General features: G+C 43.5%; 1 protein-coding gene across 2 annotated transcripts in view; it reads left to right on the top strand.

Annotated features, from left to right (window-relative positions):
* Nucleotides 1–15737, top strand: part of LOC111974232 (breakpoint cluster region protein) — a 41055-nt gene extending 25318 nt beyond the window's left edge. The window contains exons 10-24 of one of the 2 annotated variants that reach the window (XM_024001889.2): nucleotides 3483–3604; nucleotides 3726–3891; nucleotides 4076–4195; nucleotides 4406–4481; nucleotides 4580–4684; nucleotides 4833–4907; nucleotides 5448–5545; nucleotides 5638–5769; nucleotides 8000–8059; nucleotides 8392–8501; nucleotides 11216–11355; nucleotides 11745–11879; nucleotides 12030–12135; nucleotides 12281–12443; nucleotides 13771–15737. In XM_024001889.2, coding sequence (XP_023857657.1) covers nucleotides 3483–3604; nucleotides 3726–3891; nucleotides 4076–4195; nucleotides 4406–4481; nucleotides 4580–4684; nucleotides 4833–4907; nucleotides 5448–5545; nucleotides 5638–5769; nucleotides 8000–8059; nucleotides 8392–8501; nucleotides 11216–11355; nucleotides 11745–11879; nucleotides 12030–12135; nucleotides 12281–12443; nucleotides 13771–13860 — 1698 coding nt within the window. In that variant the 3' untranslated portion in view covers nucleotides 13861–15737. Of the gene's footprint in view, nucleotides 1–3482; nucleotides 3605–3725; nucleotides 3892–4075; nucleotides 4196–4405; nucleotides 4482–4579; nucleotides 4685–4832; nucleotides 4908–5447; nucleotides 5546–5637; nucleotides 5770–7999; nucleotides 8060–8391; nucleotides 8502–11215; nucleotides 11356–11576; nucleotides 11649–11744; nucleotides 11880–12029; nucleotides 12136–12280; nucleotides 12444–13770 lie in introns of those variants that run through there. The other variant, XM_024001890.2, reaches the window with a different exon arrangement.
* Nucleotides 15738–17188: the final 1451 nt, after the last annotated feature.

The raw sequence follows: 17188 nt of genomic DNA, 5'->3' as shown, positions 1-17188 counted from the left end.
ATTCACAGCCCCGCTCTGGCCACAGGAAGAGCAGATGTCACTGCATCAGTTACCAACCGCCCACTGGACTGGCCGGGCAGGCAGGATTATTAGGATCTATTCCTGTAAACACTGGCTCTTTTCTTTAACGAGTCCGACGCGAAGGATATACTGCTTTCTCGGGAACTGCCCAAATCCCCGTCATTTGCATGGAAAAAAGACGGAGAAAAAGGCGGCGGAGGTTGGGCTGCCTTCTGAGAATTCGTAGGCAAGTGATTAAACCCTCGCTGCCATCTGTTCTATTGGCCAACGTGGTGTGTGTCTATTGGTCAATAACAGCTGATGCTCGATGTCTAATATTAAAGAAGTCTCGAGGTATTGCTCACCTGCGCCTGAGGTAGAGTACCTTATGATAAACTGTAGACCACACTATCTACCAAGAGAGTTCTCATCTATATTATTCGTAGCCGTCTATTTACCACCACAAACCAATGCTGGCACTAAGACCTCACTCAACCAGCTGTATAAGGCCATAAGCAAACAAGAAAATGCTCATCCAGAAGCGGCGCTCCTAGTAGCTGTGGACTTTAATGCAGGCAAACATAAATCCGTTTTACCTATTTTCTAACAGCATGTGCAACCAGAGGGGAAAAAACCCTAGACCACATTTACTCCACACACAGATGCATACAAAGCTCTCCCTCGCCCTCCATTTGGCAAATCCGACCCTAATTCTATCCTCCTGATTCCTGCTTACAAGCAAAAACTAAAGCAGGAAGTACCAGTGACTCGCTCAATACGGAAGTGGTAAGATGACGCGGATGCTACGCTACAGGACTGTTTTGCTAGCACAGACTGGAATATGCTCCGCGATTCATACAATGGCGTTGAGTGTACCACCTCAGTCATCAGCTTCATCAATAAGTGGATCGACGACGTGTGCGGACCAACTGGCAAGTGTCTTCACTGACATTTTCAACCTCTCCCTGACCGAGTCTGTAATACCTACATGTTTCAAGCAGACCACCATAGTCCCTGTGCCCAAGGAAGCGAAGGTAACCTGCCTAAAATTATTACTGCCCCGTAGCACTCACGTCGGTAGCCATGAAGTGCTTTGAAAGGCTGGTCATTGCTCACATCAACAGCATCATCGCAGATAAGCTAGACTCACTCCAATCCGCCCCAACAGATCCACAGATGACGCAATCTCCATTGCACTCCACACTGCCCTTTCCCACCTGGACAAAAGGAACACTGATGTGAGAATGATATTCATTGACTACAGCTCAGCTGGTAAGGGTAGGCAACAACACGTCTGCCACGCCGATCCTCAACACTGGGGCCCCTCAGGGCTGTGTGCTTAGTCCCCTCCTGTACTCCCTGTCCATCCACAACTGTGTGGCCAAACACGACTCCAACACCATCATTAAGTTTGCTGACAACACGAGTGGTAGGCCTGATCACTGACAACGATGAGACAGCCTATAGGGAGGAGGTCAAAGACCTGGCAGTCTGGTGCTAGGACAACAACCTCTCACTCAATGTGAGCTAGACAAAGGAGCTGATCATGGACTACAGGAAAAGGCGGGCTGAACAGGCCCCCATTAACATCGACGGGGCTGTAGTGGAGCGGGTCGAGAGTTTCAAGTTCCTTGGTGTCCACATCACCAACGAACTATCATGGTCCAAACACACCAAGACAGTTGTGAAGAGGGCACAACAACACCTTTTCCCCCCTCAGGAGACTGAAAAGATTTGGCATTTGGCATGGGTCCCCAGATCCTGAAGTTAAGTTCTACAGCTGCACCATCGAGAGCATCTTGACCGGTTGAATCACCGCCTGGTATGACAACTGCTCGGCATCTGACCGTAAGGCGCTAAAGAGGGTAGCCATAAGACTGCTGAACAATGAATCAAATGCCCACCCAGACTATTTGAACTGCACTGTTGGTTAAGGGCTTGTAAGTAAGCATTTCACGGTAAGGTTGTATTTGGCACATGTGACAAAAAGTTTGATTTGATTTTCTTTGATAACAAGACACTGATTTAACTTGATGTCTTTCATTTACACMTTTTACAACCAGGTCTCAAATCTGTTTGAGGACAGAAGTTTATTTATGAGAAGAGACTATCTTTATCCCAGCAGCTTCTAGAAGTTAGTTAAAATATTGTTACTATTCAGCAGAGGTGAGACCTATTTCATTATTATTCGAGTGACAAGCAAGTCACAAGTCTCAAGTCGAGTCCAAAGTAGAACAGGTTGATTTTCGAGTCAAGTCCAAGTCGTGAATTCTAAGAGCAAGTCGAGTCACAAGTTTTTTTCAAGTCAAGAAATAAAAGATCTATACGTGCAATGACTTGCTGAAATACAAATCTGTGTCTATTTATTGAGACTACCAGAGGGCTTTTTTCATTATTTTTTGATTATGTAATTGATTTTAACAACAAATTCCAAATGCAAGTAAATTATCAATTATCAGACCAATTTCTATGCTAGAAATTGTTGCTTGATGCAAAAAAAAACTCACTGTGCTAGCTCACTCGACCTGTTGATTGAAAGTTTGCTGGTCCAATCAGACGGCCAAGTGTGCGTTTTAACTAGCCAATCTGTTATTTTGGTTTTTTTGCAAGTGTGATGCTGGCATGCAGCTGTCTCTGGCTGCTTGGACATTAGAGACTCTGTGCCACAAAATGAGTGACAAAACGTTACAAAACCTGGCCAGATAATTTCAAGTCAAAGTTGAGTCTTGAGGCTCCAAGTCCAAGTAAAGTTATTTTATTTTTTGTTGAGTGTCAAGTCATCAAATGTCATGTGACTCGAGTCCTCACCTCTGCTATTCAGTGCAAGTATTCCTTTTGGAGATGCTCCTCCTGTCTAGAACCAGTCAGGCCACATACATCAGATACTTCTTCCACTTGAGGGCCATAATAACATGTTCTGACCATGTGTCATCTGACCATGTGTCATAGGGTCGGCAGGGTAGCCTAGTGGTTAGAGAGTTGGACTAGTAACCGAAAGGTTGCAAGTTCAYATCCCCGAGCTGACAAGGTACAGATCTGTCGTTCTGCCCCTGAACAGGGGCAGGCCGTCATTGTAAATAAGAATTTGTTCTTAACTGACTTGCCTAGTTAAATAAAGGTTAAAAAAAAATGTAGGGATACAAAATTCCAGCAACTTTCAATAAATTCCCTGGTTTTCCCGAAGTACCGGAATTTTGCAACCCTAGTCATCAAAGTACATTTATTGTTTATGAAACCCACTCGACAACTACTGATTCTGTGTTCTGGGTATAATCTGTGTTATGTCAACTGTGAATTGATTGAATGAGGGGGTTGAGGGTCAGCTGCCTGAGGTACAGCTCTCATTAGCTGAATGTGATGGGGTCAGAAAGCAACTTGACATGGAAATTACTGGAAAACGTTTCGGTATGGAAGCAAATTCAAGCAAATATGAATAGATAAAATATCCAATGAAAGTGTGATTCCCTGTTTTGCCCCTGTAGAACCGTCAGCTGTTGAGGGACTGCTTCATGGTGGAGCTGGTGGAGGGATCCAGAAAGCTTCGCCATGTCTTCCTCTTCACAGACTTACTTCTCTGTGCCAAGTTGAAGAAACAGACTGCAGGGTGAGTGTAGATTTACTGATGGACCAGATGGTTGGTTTAATATCTTGGCTGTGGTGTTCCTTACATGTGTGTGTGTGTGTTGTTTGATGGTTCCTGTGTGTGTGTGTTTGTCTCTCTCCAGGAAAGGCCAGCAGTATGACTGTAAGTGGTACATCCCACTGTCAGACCTCACCTTCCAGACCATTGAGGACTCGGAGGCCACACCCATACCCCAGGTCCAGGACGAGGAGATTGACACCATGAAGATCAGAATCTCACAGATCAAGAATGAGCTCCAGAGAGAGAAGGTGACAACAGACGTCAGAAAGAGGGGAAATCCCTATAGTGTTATAACGGATCACTTTATTATAATAATGTTGAAACACTTGACCAGATCATGGCTTCATAAGAGCCATTAATGACTGAGACAGTGCTATACATTGAGACGGCAGCAGCTGTCTGAGTGCTCTTCTTCTATATGCGTCTGTGCAGAGAACCACTAAAGGAGGGAAGGCGATAGAGCGTTTGAGGAAGAAGCTGTCGGAGCAGGAGTCTCTGCTGCTGCTCATGTCCCCCAGCATGGCCTTCAGAGTGGCCAACAGGAACGGCAAGGTGAGCCAGCCACTGACTGATTCCTCTCTCTCTCTGCACCTATGGTCCTGCAAGGTCATATCTAACAACTACACAGCTCATTGTTTGTACTTTGAAATATTTTGGTCCAGGGTCTGCTGCCCCCTACAGGTGTAGAAATGTGGTACAGCATTGCTAAGATGTCTGTTGTATTGTACAGCAGAGGGCTACATGTTCCTTTGTGTGTTTCAGGGCTTCACATTCCTCATCTCGTCAGATTATGAACGTGCAGAGTGGAAGGACATCATCCGCGAGCAACAGAAGAAGTGTGAGTGTTCTCTGCAACATAAGCTATGCTTGTGACAATCCCATAATTGAGCTGATGGTGGCTGTCAGTCTCTCTCTGAACTCCATTCCCTCCTGCAGGTTTCAAAAGCTTCTCTCTGACCTCTCTGGAGCTGCAGATGCTCACCAACTCATGTGTGAAGCTTCAGACGGTCCATACTATACCAATGTCCATGAATAAAGAAGGTAGGCCATAGACACAACTGATACAGTATTGGTAAGGTTGGAAGGCTGGTTAGTAATGTCACACTTATTAATAATAAGAGAGGGAGATGTTTATTAGTATTGTTTTTGATTGAACAACTCTCATGACTTTTCCCTCTCCTCTCTTTAGAAGATGAATCGTCTGGATTCTACGGTTTTCTGAATGTCATTGTTCACTCTGCCACAGGCCTCCAACAGAGCTTGAGTAAGTGGCTCAGTTGTGTATTTCTCCATATTTTTGGTGTCCTACCCTGATCACCTTGAATGGAGTATAGCCAAGGCTGTCCTTCCCTTCCGCTGTCAGTCTCCTCCAGTCCGGCTGTCACCTGGCAGTCAGCAGACATTCCCATGTGGAGCAGCTGCTGGGGAACAGTCAGAACTCTGAGGATTAACAAGGAACACTGTGGTCCGGCCACAGCTGGTCTGGATGGAAAACTCCTGTCGTCTCACTCTTTGTCCCAAATACAGTCACGCGTACAGCTCACATGCATACAGTGTCTCTTATTTTATAACAAATCTGACCTGTTAATCCAGATGTAAACATGCTCTGGACAGGAAATATTTTCCTCAATACTTATCAGATTCAGATGGCATGGCGAGTTGTATTGTGAGGATTGTCATAAAGTATGGTTTAATAGTGTAGGGCAAAGTTCATGTATAGTCCTCCATCCAGGTCTTACTGTGACTCAGTGTGTATCCCTATTAACCACGCTATCTCCCATTAACTGTTTCTTTTTCCACACAGATCTCTACTGCACTCTGGAGGTGGACTCCTTTGGCTACTTTGTGAACAAAGCCAAGACACGAGTGTACAGAGACTCCACACAACCCAAGTGGAACGAGGTGAGGATGCCACGTGTCAGTTAGTGTCCTGTCTATTCAGCCTTATCTGCTGGATTGATCCTTATGTGTGTTTTTTTGCTGTTTCCCTGCAGGAGTTTGAGATTGAGCTGGAAGGCTCTCAGACTCTGAGGTTGCTGTGTTATGAGAAGTGCTACAACAAAGCCAAGCAAAACAAGGAGGATGGAGAGAACACAGACAGGATCATGGCCAAAGGACAGATACAGGTACGGAGTGAGAGTATGAAGCACATTTTGTGTTGCCTGTCACGCTGGTCTACAGTGTTAACAGTGACATAGCTGAATTAACTAATAGGCCACAGTGGTGAAAATGACTTATCTAGTATGCCAGCCCCAATAGCTGCCCTGTCTGTGGATAATCCCACCATGTGTGGTTCTGTGGTGTGGTAAGGAAAAGGGCTGTGGGGGATGCTCCTGGGTCACCTCAGCCTGACTGGTGATGGGGTGTTGTGACAGAGGGGGAATTACAGTTGGGAAGGGAAACAGGCTGACCAAATGTTGCCCCTGGCACATATCCATCCAGTGGAAGTGAGACAGAGCGGGACCTCTCTCAGAAGAACCCTGAAAACATCCAATAGAGAACATTGTATGTTTGTCGTTTGAATAGACAATGTGCTGTTTCTATTGTCTTTTTGGACAATCCACAGCCAATGTGGTCCCACACTTCAATTCAATTGTGTGTGTGACCCTCTGGCCTGGGTCTGATCTGTTTGTGGAGGTAAGTGCTGATTGGAGAGGCAGTCTGAACATTGTGTGTGCATGTGTGCCCAAATGTTTGGAGATTAAAAAGAGACATATCAGATGTGGGAGGGTTTGGTTGAAAGGAGAAAGGGTCAGACAAAGGCGCTCAGTTAGGAGGAGCCAGTAGACCCAAAAAATATCTACCAACTGGTGACTGATGAGGATCCTGTAGGAGGCTTGGGGTTGTAGTGCTCATAACAACCTCTGAGCAGCCGCCAGCGTGTGTCCATAATCACAGGAGGAGGGGATTCTCAGGAGTTAATCCACAGATCCATCTGGGAACTGGAACAACAGGGAGGCGGCGTGGTCAAGAGGCTGCCTTTGTTCAACTTATTTTTTATCTGGTGTGGAAGGATTGATAGCATGACAGGGTTAAGAAGTTGACAGGACACACACACTTGTGGGGGACTCTACTGGACCACTAAAAGACTATGCGGGCCTCAGGATTCTTTGAGACAATACAATAACCATATCAGATCAGAGGGATCCATGCTGTTTGTTGGGGATTGTTTAGGAGAGAGTGGCTGATTTGGAAGATTATTTTCTGGACTGCTGTCTTGTTTTGTTTGTCCCATTGTTTGGTACAGTACATTAGTGGTGACAGTAGAGAGTGAGCGACTGAGTCTCAACTAAAAGAATGGGTGAGACCTGTACTGAAGAGCTGATTCTGGATCAGACCAGCAGTCAGTTCACTAGCAGCTGTTCTCTGGAGGATGAGGGGGACACAGGTCCCAGGAAGCCCCCAGGCACAGGGGCACGGCTGTGGGGCAAGGTCCGCAGCACTCTGCTCAGACAGAAGGTAAAGACATGTCACACATAAGAGAGAGAATGGTCTTTCTTTATTGTTGTTATGGATGGTATTTGATTAGGAACATTAATAGAGGGTAGGGTTGATATTTTAATATGTACATACATCCTTAGTTGGTACATCTTTTAAGTATCCTTGAATGTGTTATATTCTCATACTTAATACTCTATTCTCTTTTGATAAGTCCACTGCCTTATGTAAGAGAGATGTCCACAGAACAAAAAGATTAAGATTATCGGAGTTATATTGAGTATCTGTTGGTTCCTTGGCTGAGAGGACATCTGTCATGGTAGGTCATCTGAATACCATGAGATGTTATCGCAACACTTGTGCCTGACCACTAGAAATAACTGTTGGCAGCTTGGTATTAGTCAGATGATTAAAATAGCACAGTAACTTGAGTTGACAGTACTCAACCATATGGAGTTTATGTAAGGATGAGGGAAAGTGATGGGTAACTGATATGTAAGACCCAGGCTTACTGATTGGAAAGAAATACAAAATAACCATCTTCATCATTGAATCAATCTTTTTGTCCAGTTTTAGCTGTTCTTCTGTGAAATTATAATTTCCTTCTAATATGGACAGTTTCATTAAAAGTTGTTTTATTTTTTATATTCTGTTTTAGTCTCTGATAAATTGGAAAGGATCAAGAGGCTAACTGTGCGAAACATTCTTACAAAGCAGGATTTTGAGTGGTTTAAATATCTCATTGGTTCTTAATAATAAAATGGATGTCATTAATACAGTACTATAACATCTCTGTACTGAGATAAAGACTGCATCAATCCCACACCATCATGGTGTCCATACAGCGTCTGTCTGYACAGTTTGTCTTTACTGGGTCAGATGATTGCTCTGACTGACAGATATCTCCATATTTTCTAGCTGGATCCCCAGACCCTACAAAGCAAAGACTGGCAAAGAACAGTCATCACCATGAACGGAGTATGTATTACCAGCATAGAAAATGTTAAATCTTCACTGTTTTTCACAAATATTTCCGAAACCACACCATCTTACTTTTTTTTGTTTTGCAAAGGGACCGTTTTTGGCACCACTTTATACTCCAGTGGCCAGTGTAACCATTGTTGAATAAGTTATCTAGGCCTGTATAACATGGTAATTACAATGGTTTTTCCAATGATGATTACTGTGGTATAAAGACTTTTCAATATTAAGTGTGCCCCCTGTATTTACATTTACTGTGTTGATGATGTTACATGCAATAGTCTTCATTTCTCTGACTGCTGGCTAATTCTTAACTTCTCTTGGTACAGATTGAGGTGAAGCTGTCAATGAAGTTCACCAGCAGAGAGTTCAGTCTGAAGAGAATGCCCTCACGGAAACAGTCAGGCGTGTTTGGGGTGAAAATCAGTGTTGTAACCAAGTGAGTGAATAATGTGTCTTTGTTAGCCTCTGTATAATCTCAGCACCCAGAACCAAATCAGCTCATGTTAAGCCTGTCATGAGAGCCTCAGTGAAATGCATACCACATTTCTGTGACCAACACAGATCAGACCTAATATTGCCAAATGAATGGGATACCTCCTCCAACATCCTTCATTTTCAATGTAAGGCCAGGAATAACTCTCAAAGACATGCCTTGTTTGGGTTTTTCTATTTTCATAGGGAGCCCAAGGCTCTCATGATAATGTGTAAAGTAACTCTAAACTCCAGCCCCTTATAGGCAGGTTTTATTTGAGAAAACAATTTTATAGTGCTGAAGATGCAATACTGCAGGGTGGACGTCTTTTTCAGTGTTCGCTTTACTTTACTAGTAGAAAGAAGGCAGCTGCCATTTCTCCATACTGAGAACAGGTTTTACATACTGGGAACAGGTTTTACATAACTGGGAAACAGGTTTTACATACTGGAACAGGTTTACATACTGGGAACAGGTTTTACATACTGGGAACAGGTTTTACATACTGGGAACAGGTTTACATACTGGAACAGGTTTTACATACTGGAACAGGTTTACATACTGGGGAACAGGTTTTACATACTGGGAACAGGTTTTACATTACTGGAACAGGTTTTACATACTGGGGAACAGGTTTTACATACTGGGAACAGGTTTTAGCATGTTTTAATACTGGGAACAGGTTTTACATACTGGAACAGGTTGTACATACTGGGAAACAGGTTTTACATACGGGGAACAGGTTTTACATACTGGGAACAGGTTTTACATACTGGCACAGGTTTACATACTGGGAACAGTTTTACAACGGGAACAGTTTTACATACTGGGGAACAGGTTTTACATACAGGTTTTACAATACTGGGAACAGGTTTTACATACTGGGAAACATTTACATACTGGGAACAGGTATTCATACGGGGAACGGTATACATACTGGGGAACCGGTATTACATACTGGGGAACCGGTATTACATACTGGGAACCGGTATTACATACTGGGAAACAGGTTTTACATACTGCCTGGAACAGGTTTTACATACAGGGTTTTACATACTGGGAACAGGTTTTACATACTGGGAACAGGTTTTACATACTGGGGAACCGGTATTACATACTGGGGAACCGGTGATTACATACTGGAACCGGTTTACATACTGGGGAACCGGTTTACATACTGGGGAAACCGGTTTTACATACTGGGGAACCGGTATTACATACTGGGAACCGGTTTTACATACTGGGGAACGTTTTACATAATGGGGAACCGGATAATATGAAACCTATACATATGAACCGTATTACATCTGGGGAACCGGTTTTACATACTGGGGAACCGTTTTACATACTGGGGAACCGGTATTACATACTGGGGAACCGGTATTACATACTGGGGAACCGGTTTTACATACTGGGGAACCGGTTTTACATTAATGGGGAACCGTTTTACATACTGGGAACCGGTATTACATAATGGGGAACCGGTATTACATACTGGGGAACGGTTTTACATACTGGGGAACCGGTTTACATACTGGGAACGATAACATACTGGGGAACCGGTTTATATACTGGGGAACCGGTTTTACATACGGACAGTTTTACATACTGGGAACAGGTTTTACATACTGGGAACCGGTATTTACATACTGGGGAACCGGATACATACTGGGAACCGTGGATTACATACTGGGGAACCGGTATTACATACTGGGGAACCGGTTTTACATACTGGGGAACAGGTATTACATACTGGGAACCGGTATTACATACTGGGAACAGGTTTTACATACTGGGGAACAGGTATTACATACTGGGGAACCGTTTTACATACTGGGGAACAGGTATTACATACTGGGAACCGTATTACATACTGGGAACAGGTTTTACATACTGGGGAACCGGTATTACATACTGGGAACCGGTTTTACAACTGGGGAACGGTATTACATACTGGGGAACCGTATTAATACTGGGGAACTGGTATTACATACTGGAACGGTATTACATACTGGGAACAGGTATTACATACTGGGGAACCGGTTTTACATACTGGGGAACAGGTATTACATACTGGGAAACGGTATTACATACTGGGAACAGGTGTTACATACTGGGGAACCGGTATTACATACTGGGGAACCGGTTATTACATACTGGGAACAGGTTTTACATACTGGGGAAACCGGTATTACATACTGGGGAACCGGTATTACATACTGGGGAACAGGTTTTACATACTGGGAACCGTATTACATACTGGGGAACCGGTATTACATACTGGGAACCGGGTATTACCTACTGGGGAACCGGTTTTACATACTGGGGGAACACGGTTTACATTACTGGGAACCGGTTTACATACGGGGAACCTGTTTTACATACTAGGGAACCGGTTTTACATTAGTGGGGAACCGGTATTACATACTGGGGAAACCGGTTTTACATATTAAAACAGAAAAAATAATCTCAAAATAGTTTATGCACTACCACAATACATAAAAACACCAGCGTAAAGCGTGTGTGTAAAGCAGTGTAAAGCACTGGACTTCTCGTTTCCTTGCATTGATCCTGTTTTAATCCTGTGTGTGTGTGGTGTGTGTCCACTGAGTGTGACAACTGTGTGAAATGTGGTTTGTTGGTGTGTGTGTGTGTGTGTGTGTGTGTGTCCTTGACAGACGGGAGCGGTCCAAGGTGCCCCTTATCGTGAAGCAGTGTGTAGAGGAGATAGAGCGCCGGGGCATGGAGGAGGTGGGAATCTACCGGGTCTCAGGGGTGGCTACAGACATCCAGGCCCTGAAGGGTGCATTTGATGCCAGTGAGTACACAGACCTTGGATCTCCTCCATAGCAAATAATACGCAGGTTGACGTTTATTGTCATGAGTCTTGTACTGGAGGCAGAACTGAGCGATTTTCCCTTAGATAGGCCAACTGCAAAATCAAAATTGGCTATATTGTAAAAATTCATGACAATAAACATTTGGTTTTTGTCCTCAACATAACTTTAATCAGATTGTATGACTTTGTGGCTGTGACAGCTAGTGAGCACTCTGCAGAGCTGCCTCCATTACGTGACGAACAACGCTAACCTGCAAATAATACAGCAGGAGGTATACAATGTCATTAATGGATTACTATTATTTATACCGTCCTGCAGCTTACTGTTCCCCCATGATTATCATTAATTTCCTTCCTGTGATTGACAGACAATAAGGATGTGTCGGTGATGATGAGTGAGATGGATGTGAATGCAATTGCTGGTACGCTGAAGCTGTATTTCCGTGAGCTGCCGGAACCTCTTTTCACAGATGACCTGTACCCCAACTTCGCTGGAGGCATCGGTCAGTCTCTCCTTGTAACCTCAAAGCCTACCATTGCTTTTCATATTGTCATAGTGAATACAGCATACGCGTGAAATTTAACAAACCATTAAACATAGATCAGGTAGTACAGTTACCATAAAAAAGCGAACTAATTGTATCCTCTTTCAGCCCTGTCAGACAGTGTGGCTAAGGAGAGCTGTATGCTGAACCTGCTGCTATCACTCCCAGAACCTAACCTGGTCACCTTCCTCTTCCTGCTGGACCACCTGAAGAGGTATAGTCCCCCAAAGTGGCATCATGTTCTATTCTGTCACATGAATACAGTCAGACAGCTGTCATTCAAATCCTCTTGTTAATCTCTCCTTCCTTTTTCTCTGCATCCCACAAGCTGAGACTTCATATCATCTGTGTTCTTACAGGATTACTGATAATGAGAGCGTTAACAAGATGTCTTTCCACAACCTGGCCACGGTCTTTGGCCCCACCCTGCTCCGCCCCTCTGAGAAAGACAGCAAGATCCCAAGCAATGCCACACAGCCCATCACTATGAATGACAGCTGGTCACTGGAGGTTATGTCACAGGTACTATAGTTTCTATTGAAAGTAAGCTTCGATGTTGATTTTTGTTGCTGAGGTAGATTGAGGTACACCACATATTCAAAAACATGTGGACACCCCTTCAAATTAGTAGGTTCTGCTATTTCAGCCACACCCGTTGCTGACAGGTGTATAAAGTCGGGCACACAGCCATGCAATCTCCACAGACAAACATTGGCAGTAGAATGGCCTTAGCGAAGAGCACAGTGACTTTCAACTTGGCACCGTCATAGGATGCCACCTTTCCATCAAGTCAGTTCGTAAAATTTCTACCCTGCTAGAGCTGTCCAGGTTAACTGTAAGTGCTGTTATTTTGAAGTGGAAACGTCTAGGACCAACAACGGTTCAGCCATGAAGTGGTAGGCCGCACAAGCTCACAGAACGGGACCGCCAAGTGCTGAAGCGTGTAGAAATCGTCTGTCCTCGGTTGCAACACTCACTACTGAGTTCCAAACTGCCTCTCGAAGCAATGTCTGCACAAGAACTGTTCGTCGGGAGCTTCATGAAATGGGTTTCCATGGCCTAGCAGCCGGACACAAGCCTAAGATCACCATGTGCAATGCCAAAGCGCAATGTAAAGCTCGTCGCCATTGGACTCTGGAGCAGTGGAAACGCGTTTTCTGTAGTGATGAATCACGCTTCACTATCTGGCAGTCCAACGGACGAATGTGGGTTTGGCGGATGCCAGGAGAACGCTACCTGCCCGACTGTATAGTGCCAACTGTAAAGTTTGGTGGAGGAGGAATAAAGGTCTGGGGCTGTTTTTCATGGTTCAGGCTAGGCCCCTTAGTTCTAGTGAAGGGAAATCTTAATGCTACAGCATACAATGACGTTATAGATAATTCTGCGCTTCCAACTTTTGTTTTAGTATGATAATGTCCCCGTGCACAAAGCAAGGTCCATACAGAAATGGTTTGTCGAGATCGGTGTGGAAGAACTTGACTGGCCTGCACAGAGCCCTGACCTCAACCTCATCAAACACCTTTGGGATGAATTGGAACGCCTACTGCGAGCCAGGCCTAATCGCCCAACATCAGTGCCTTACCTCACTAATGCTCTTGTGGCTGAATGGAAGCAAGTCCCCGCAGCAATGTTCCAACTTCTAGTGGAAAGCCTTCCCAGAAGAGTGGAGGCTGTTATAGCAGCAAAGGGGGACCAACTCCATATTAATGGCCATGATTTTGTAATGAGATGTTCGACGAGCAGGTGTTCACATACTTCTGGTCATGTGGTGTATTTGTAGAGCCCATAAATCTGTGCTATGATTCTAATTATCCATTTCCTCTGCTCTGTCCCTTTTCCCCTTCTGTAGGTACAGGTCCTACTGTATTTCCTTCAGCTTGAGAGCATCCCAACACCGGACAGCAAACGTCAAAGCATCCTCTTCTCCACTGAAGTATAGCGGGAGCATGGACATTTCCATCTGAGGAAGAATTTGACAAAATTTAGCCTTCCATGGTAAATTGTTGGCTGTGACCAAGAATGGCTGCGGCAGGAGCTAATTATCAACTTTCTGATCAAAGTGTTACCTGAACGTAACATTTTTAGTTGGTCCAAACTTAGCTCCAACTTGAGAAAGCTTAGGCATAAATTCAGTCAATTTAAAATTATGTTTTTGCTTAACTTGTCTCATGTTTATTCAAGTAGAAGTAATTATTTTGGGCTAACTAAATAATTATTTTGGGCCAACTAAAAATGTTAAGTTCAGGTAACACTGATTGAAAAGTTGAGTAAACTAAAAAAGGCTCTGGAACCAGTTACTTAGTAATAATTAGTTGAATCCAAAAAATWGTTTTTACGGTGTGCTGAGCAGCAATGGCTGGATTACAGCGCAGCTCCTTTATATGGCCACTAGATGGAGTCAACAATACATTCCAAACTAGAACAAATACTTKATTACCGTGACCAAAGCCATTCCAATATGATCAATGATCCTAATGTCATCCTTATCTTGTTGTTGACATCATAATTGTCATACATCAAACACAAAGAAATCCATTGAATGTGGTCAGATCAAAGCACAGGCCATTCCTTTATTTGATTTTAAAAGGTAATAATAGTTTAACCAGATGATGGAAGTGAGGCAAATTGTCAACTCCATGATGCAGCTGTTGCAAAAGAGAAAAACATTCTCTACTACAGTATATTGCACACTGATATTCTGATTAATTTAGATATTTATACTTTCATTGTCATTACCACATATTAGGTGTGCTGAGCACTTACAGATAGTGTGTCAAAATGTATTTATGTTACTTATATCTGACAATCAAGTCATTTTAGAGGTACTGGTTATCCACTAATGAGCACAATTCTCAAAACCGAAAGATACAGTAGTTAAAATCCTTCGTTAATTCGTTAGGCCTGTTTCATTGTGGAATCATGTGCCATTTCCCCCCCCCCTGTTGAATCACATTGTAGGAAAAATGTATTCACCAGATGTTTATGCAAATGCTGTCTTTATTTTGTAAGGAATGTGAGATTGATCACACTTTTAAGTAGGTATATTTAACATGCAGGCATGTTGACTTAAATATGTTTTAAATATTTTTCTCTTCAACTGCTGTCTATGTGATAGTTTTGGTTAAGAGATTTCTGGCAGGTTATAAAAGTGGACCACAACCGTTTATCAGAGTTTTGTTATCTTATAAAGGTCCTACATTGGCCTTAAGCATTTCCTCTTTAGGATAATTTATATTTTMATCTGAGATTCAATTAGAGATCATTAATCTGAAAACGCCATCCCTTCACAGGAGGAATTTAGTTTTTATTTCAGYAGGGTTAAAACCACAGACTGTTCAGTGTTGTCACATGGAACTGAGACAGAAATAGCACTGAGCTAAGCTTTGTCTCTCTATTACATTTTAGTGGTAGCCTACCCTGGTTTTGATCCACTAATATCCAAATCTCCTGGGTATGAAAACAAATATGGGCATTGTGAAGGGCACCATTGTCTTCTGTTGTGTTATTTTGTTTCTAGTAAAATGTATAAAGGGGTTTACTGTTCTCTGCCTGGTGAGCTGTAARTTCGAAAGATCTTGGAAAATGTATCTGTGCTGGCAAAGTGAAAATCATTCCAAATGTTTACAGATATCTGAATTGAGATGTTACGCAAGTTAAGATGCCATTATAGCACATATGAAACTGTTAGGCTACATACAAACAGTCAGTTAGCCTATCAGCAATCACTTAATTGACATATTTTTCCTTCCAGACACTGTTGTAGTCATTATCCCAATAATTTATGTACATGTACAATAAAGAGTTGATTTCCATGTGCTTTGTATTTTTTTCTTGATTTTCTGTCGTCTGAGAACACAATTGAACTACATTTTTTTGTTCACGTGTTGTATGTAGGCCTACTACACCGTATGTTGATGTTTGTTCTCTTTTCCTCACAATGTATTGGCTACAAATATTCTTCAAAACAGCTGCATGAGCTACAGAGAATAAATACATGTTCTTCAGCAATCTGTTCTGGAAGAGCTGCAAAAGCTGGACCCCTACAAATCAGTCGGGCTAGGCAATCTGGACCCTCTCTTTCTAAAATGATCTGCCGAAATTGTTGCAACCCCTATTACTAGCCTGTTCAACCTCTCTTTCGTATCGTCTGAGATTCCCATAGATTGGAAAGCTGCTGCGGTCATCCCCCTCTTCAAAGGGGGAGACACTCTAGACCCAAACTGCTACAGACCTAAATCTATTCTACCCTGCCTTTCTGAGGTCTTTGAAAGCCAAGTTAACAAACAGATTACCGACCATTTCGAATCTCACCGTACCTTCTCCACTATGCAATCTGGCTTCAGAGCTGGTCATGGGTGCACCTCAGCGATGCTCAAGGTCCTAAACGATATAACCGCCATCGATAAGAGACTACTGTGCAGCCGTATTCATTGACCTGGCTAAGGCTTTCGACTCTGTCAATCACAACATTCTTAATGGCAGACTCAACAGCCTTGGTATCTCAAATGATTGCCTCGCTTGATTCACGAACTACTTCTCCGATAGAGTTCAGTATGTCAAATCGGAGGGCCTGTTGTCCGGACCTCTGGCAGTCTCTATGGAGGTGCCYCAGGGTTCAATTCTCGGGCCGACTCTCTTCTCTGTATACATCAATGATGTCGCTCTCGCTGCTGGTGATTCTTTGATCCACCTCTACGCAGACGACACCATTCTGTATACCTCTGGCCCTTCGTTGGACACTGTGTTAACTAACCTCCAGATGAGCTTCAATGCCATACAACTCTCCTTTTGTGGCCTCCAACTGCTCTTAAATGCAAGTAAAACTAAATGCATGCTCTTCAACCGATCGCTGCCCGCACCTGCCCGCCCGTCCAGCATCACTACRKRGGAKGGTTCTGACTTAGAATACGTGGACAACTACAAATARCTAGGTGTCTGGCTAGACTGTAAACTCTCCTTCCAGACTCACATTAAACATCTCCAAAACAAAATTAAATCTYGAATCGGCTTCCTATTTCGCAACAAAGCKTCCTTCACTCATGCTGCCAAACATARCCTCGTAAAACTGACCATCCTACCGATCCTCGACTTCGGCGATGTCATTTACAAAATAGCCTCCAACACTCCACTCAACAAATTGGATGCAGTCTATCACAGTGCCATCCGTTTTGTCATTGGCTGGCCCTCGCTTCATACTCGTCGCCAAACCCACTGGCTCCAGGTCATCTACAAGTCTCTGCTAGGTAAAGCCCCGTCTTATCTCAGCT

This window comes from Salvelinus sp. IW2-2015, linkage group LG15, assembly GCF_002910315.2.
Source record: "Salvelinus sp. IW2-2015 linkage group LG15, ASM291031v2, whole genome shotgun sequence".
Taxonomy (NCBI): domain Eukaryota; kingdom Metazoa; phylum Chordata; class Actinopteri; order Salmoniformes; family Salmonidae; genus Salvelinus; species Salvelinus sp. IW2-2015.
Note: the sequence above shows the minus strand (reverse complement) of the source record. Positions and strands in the feature narration are given on the sequence as shown.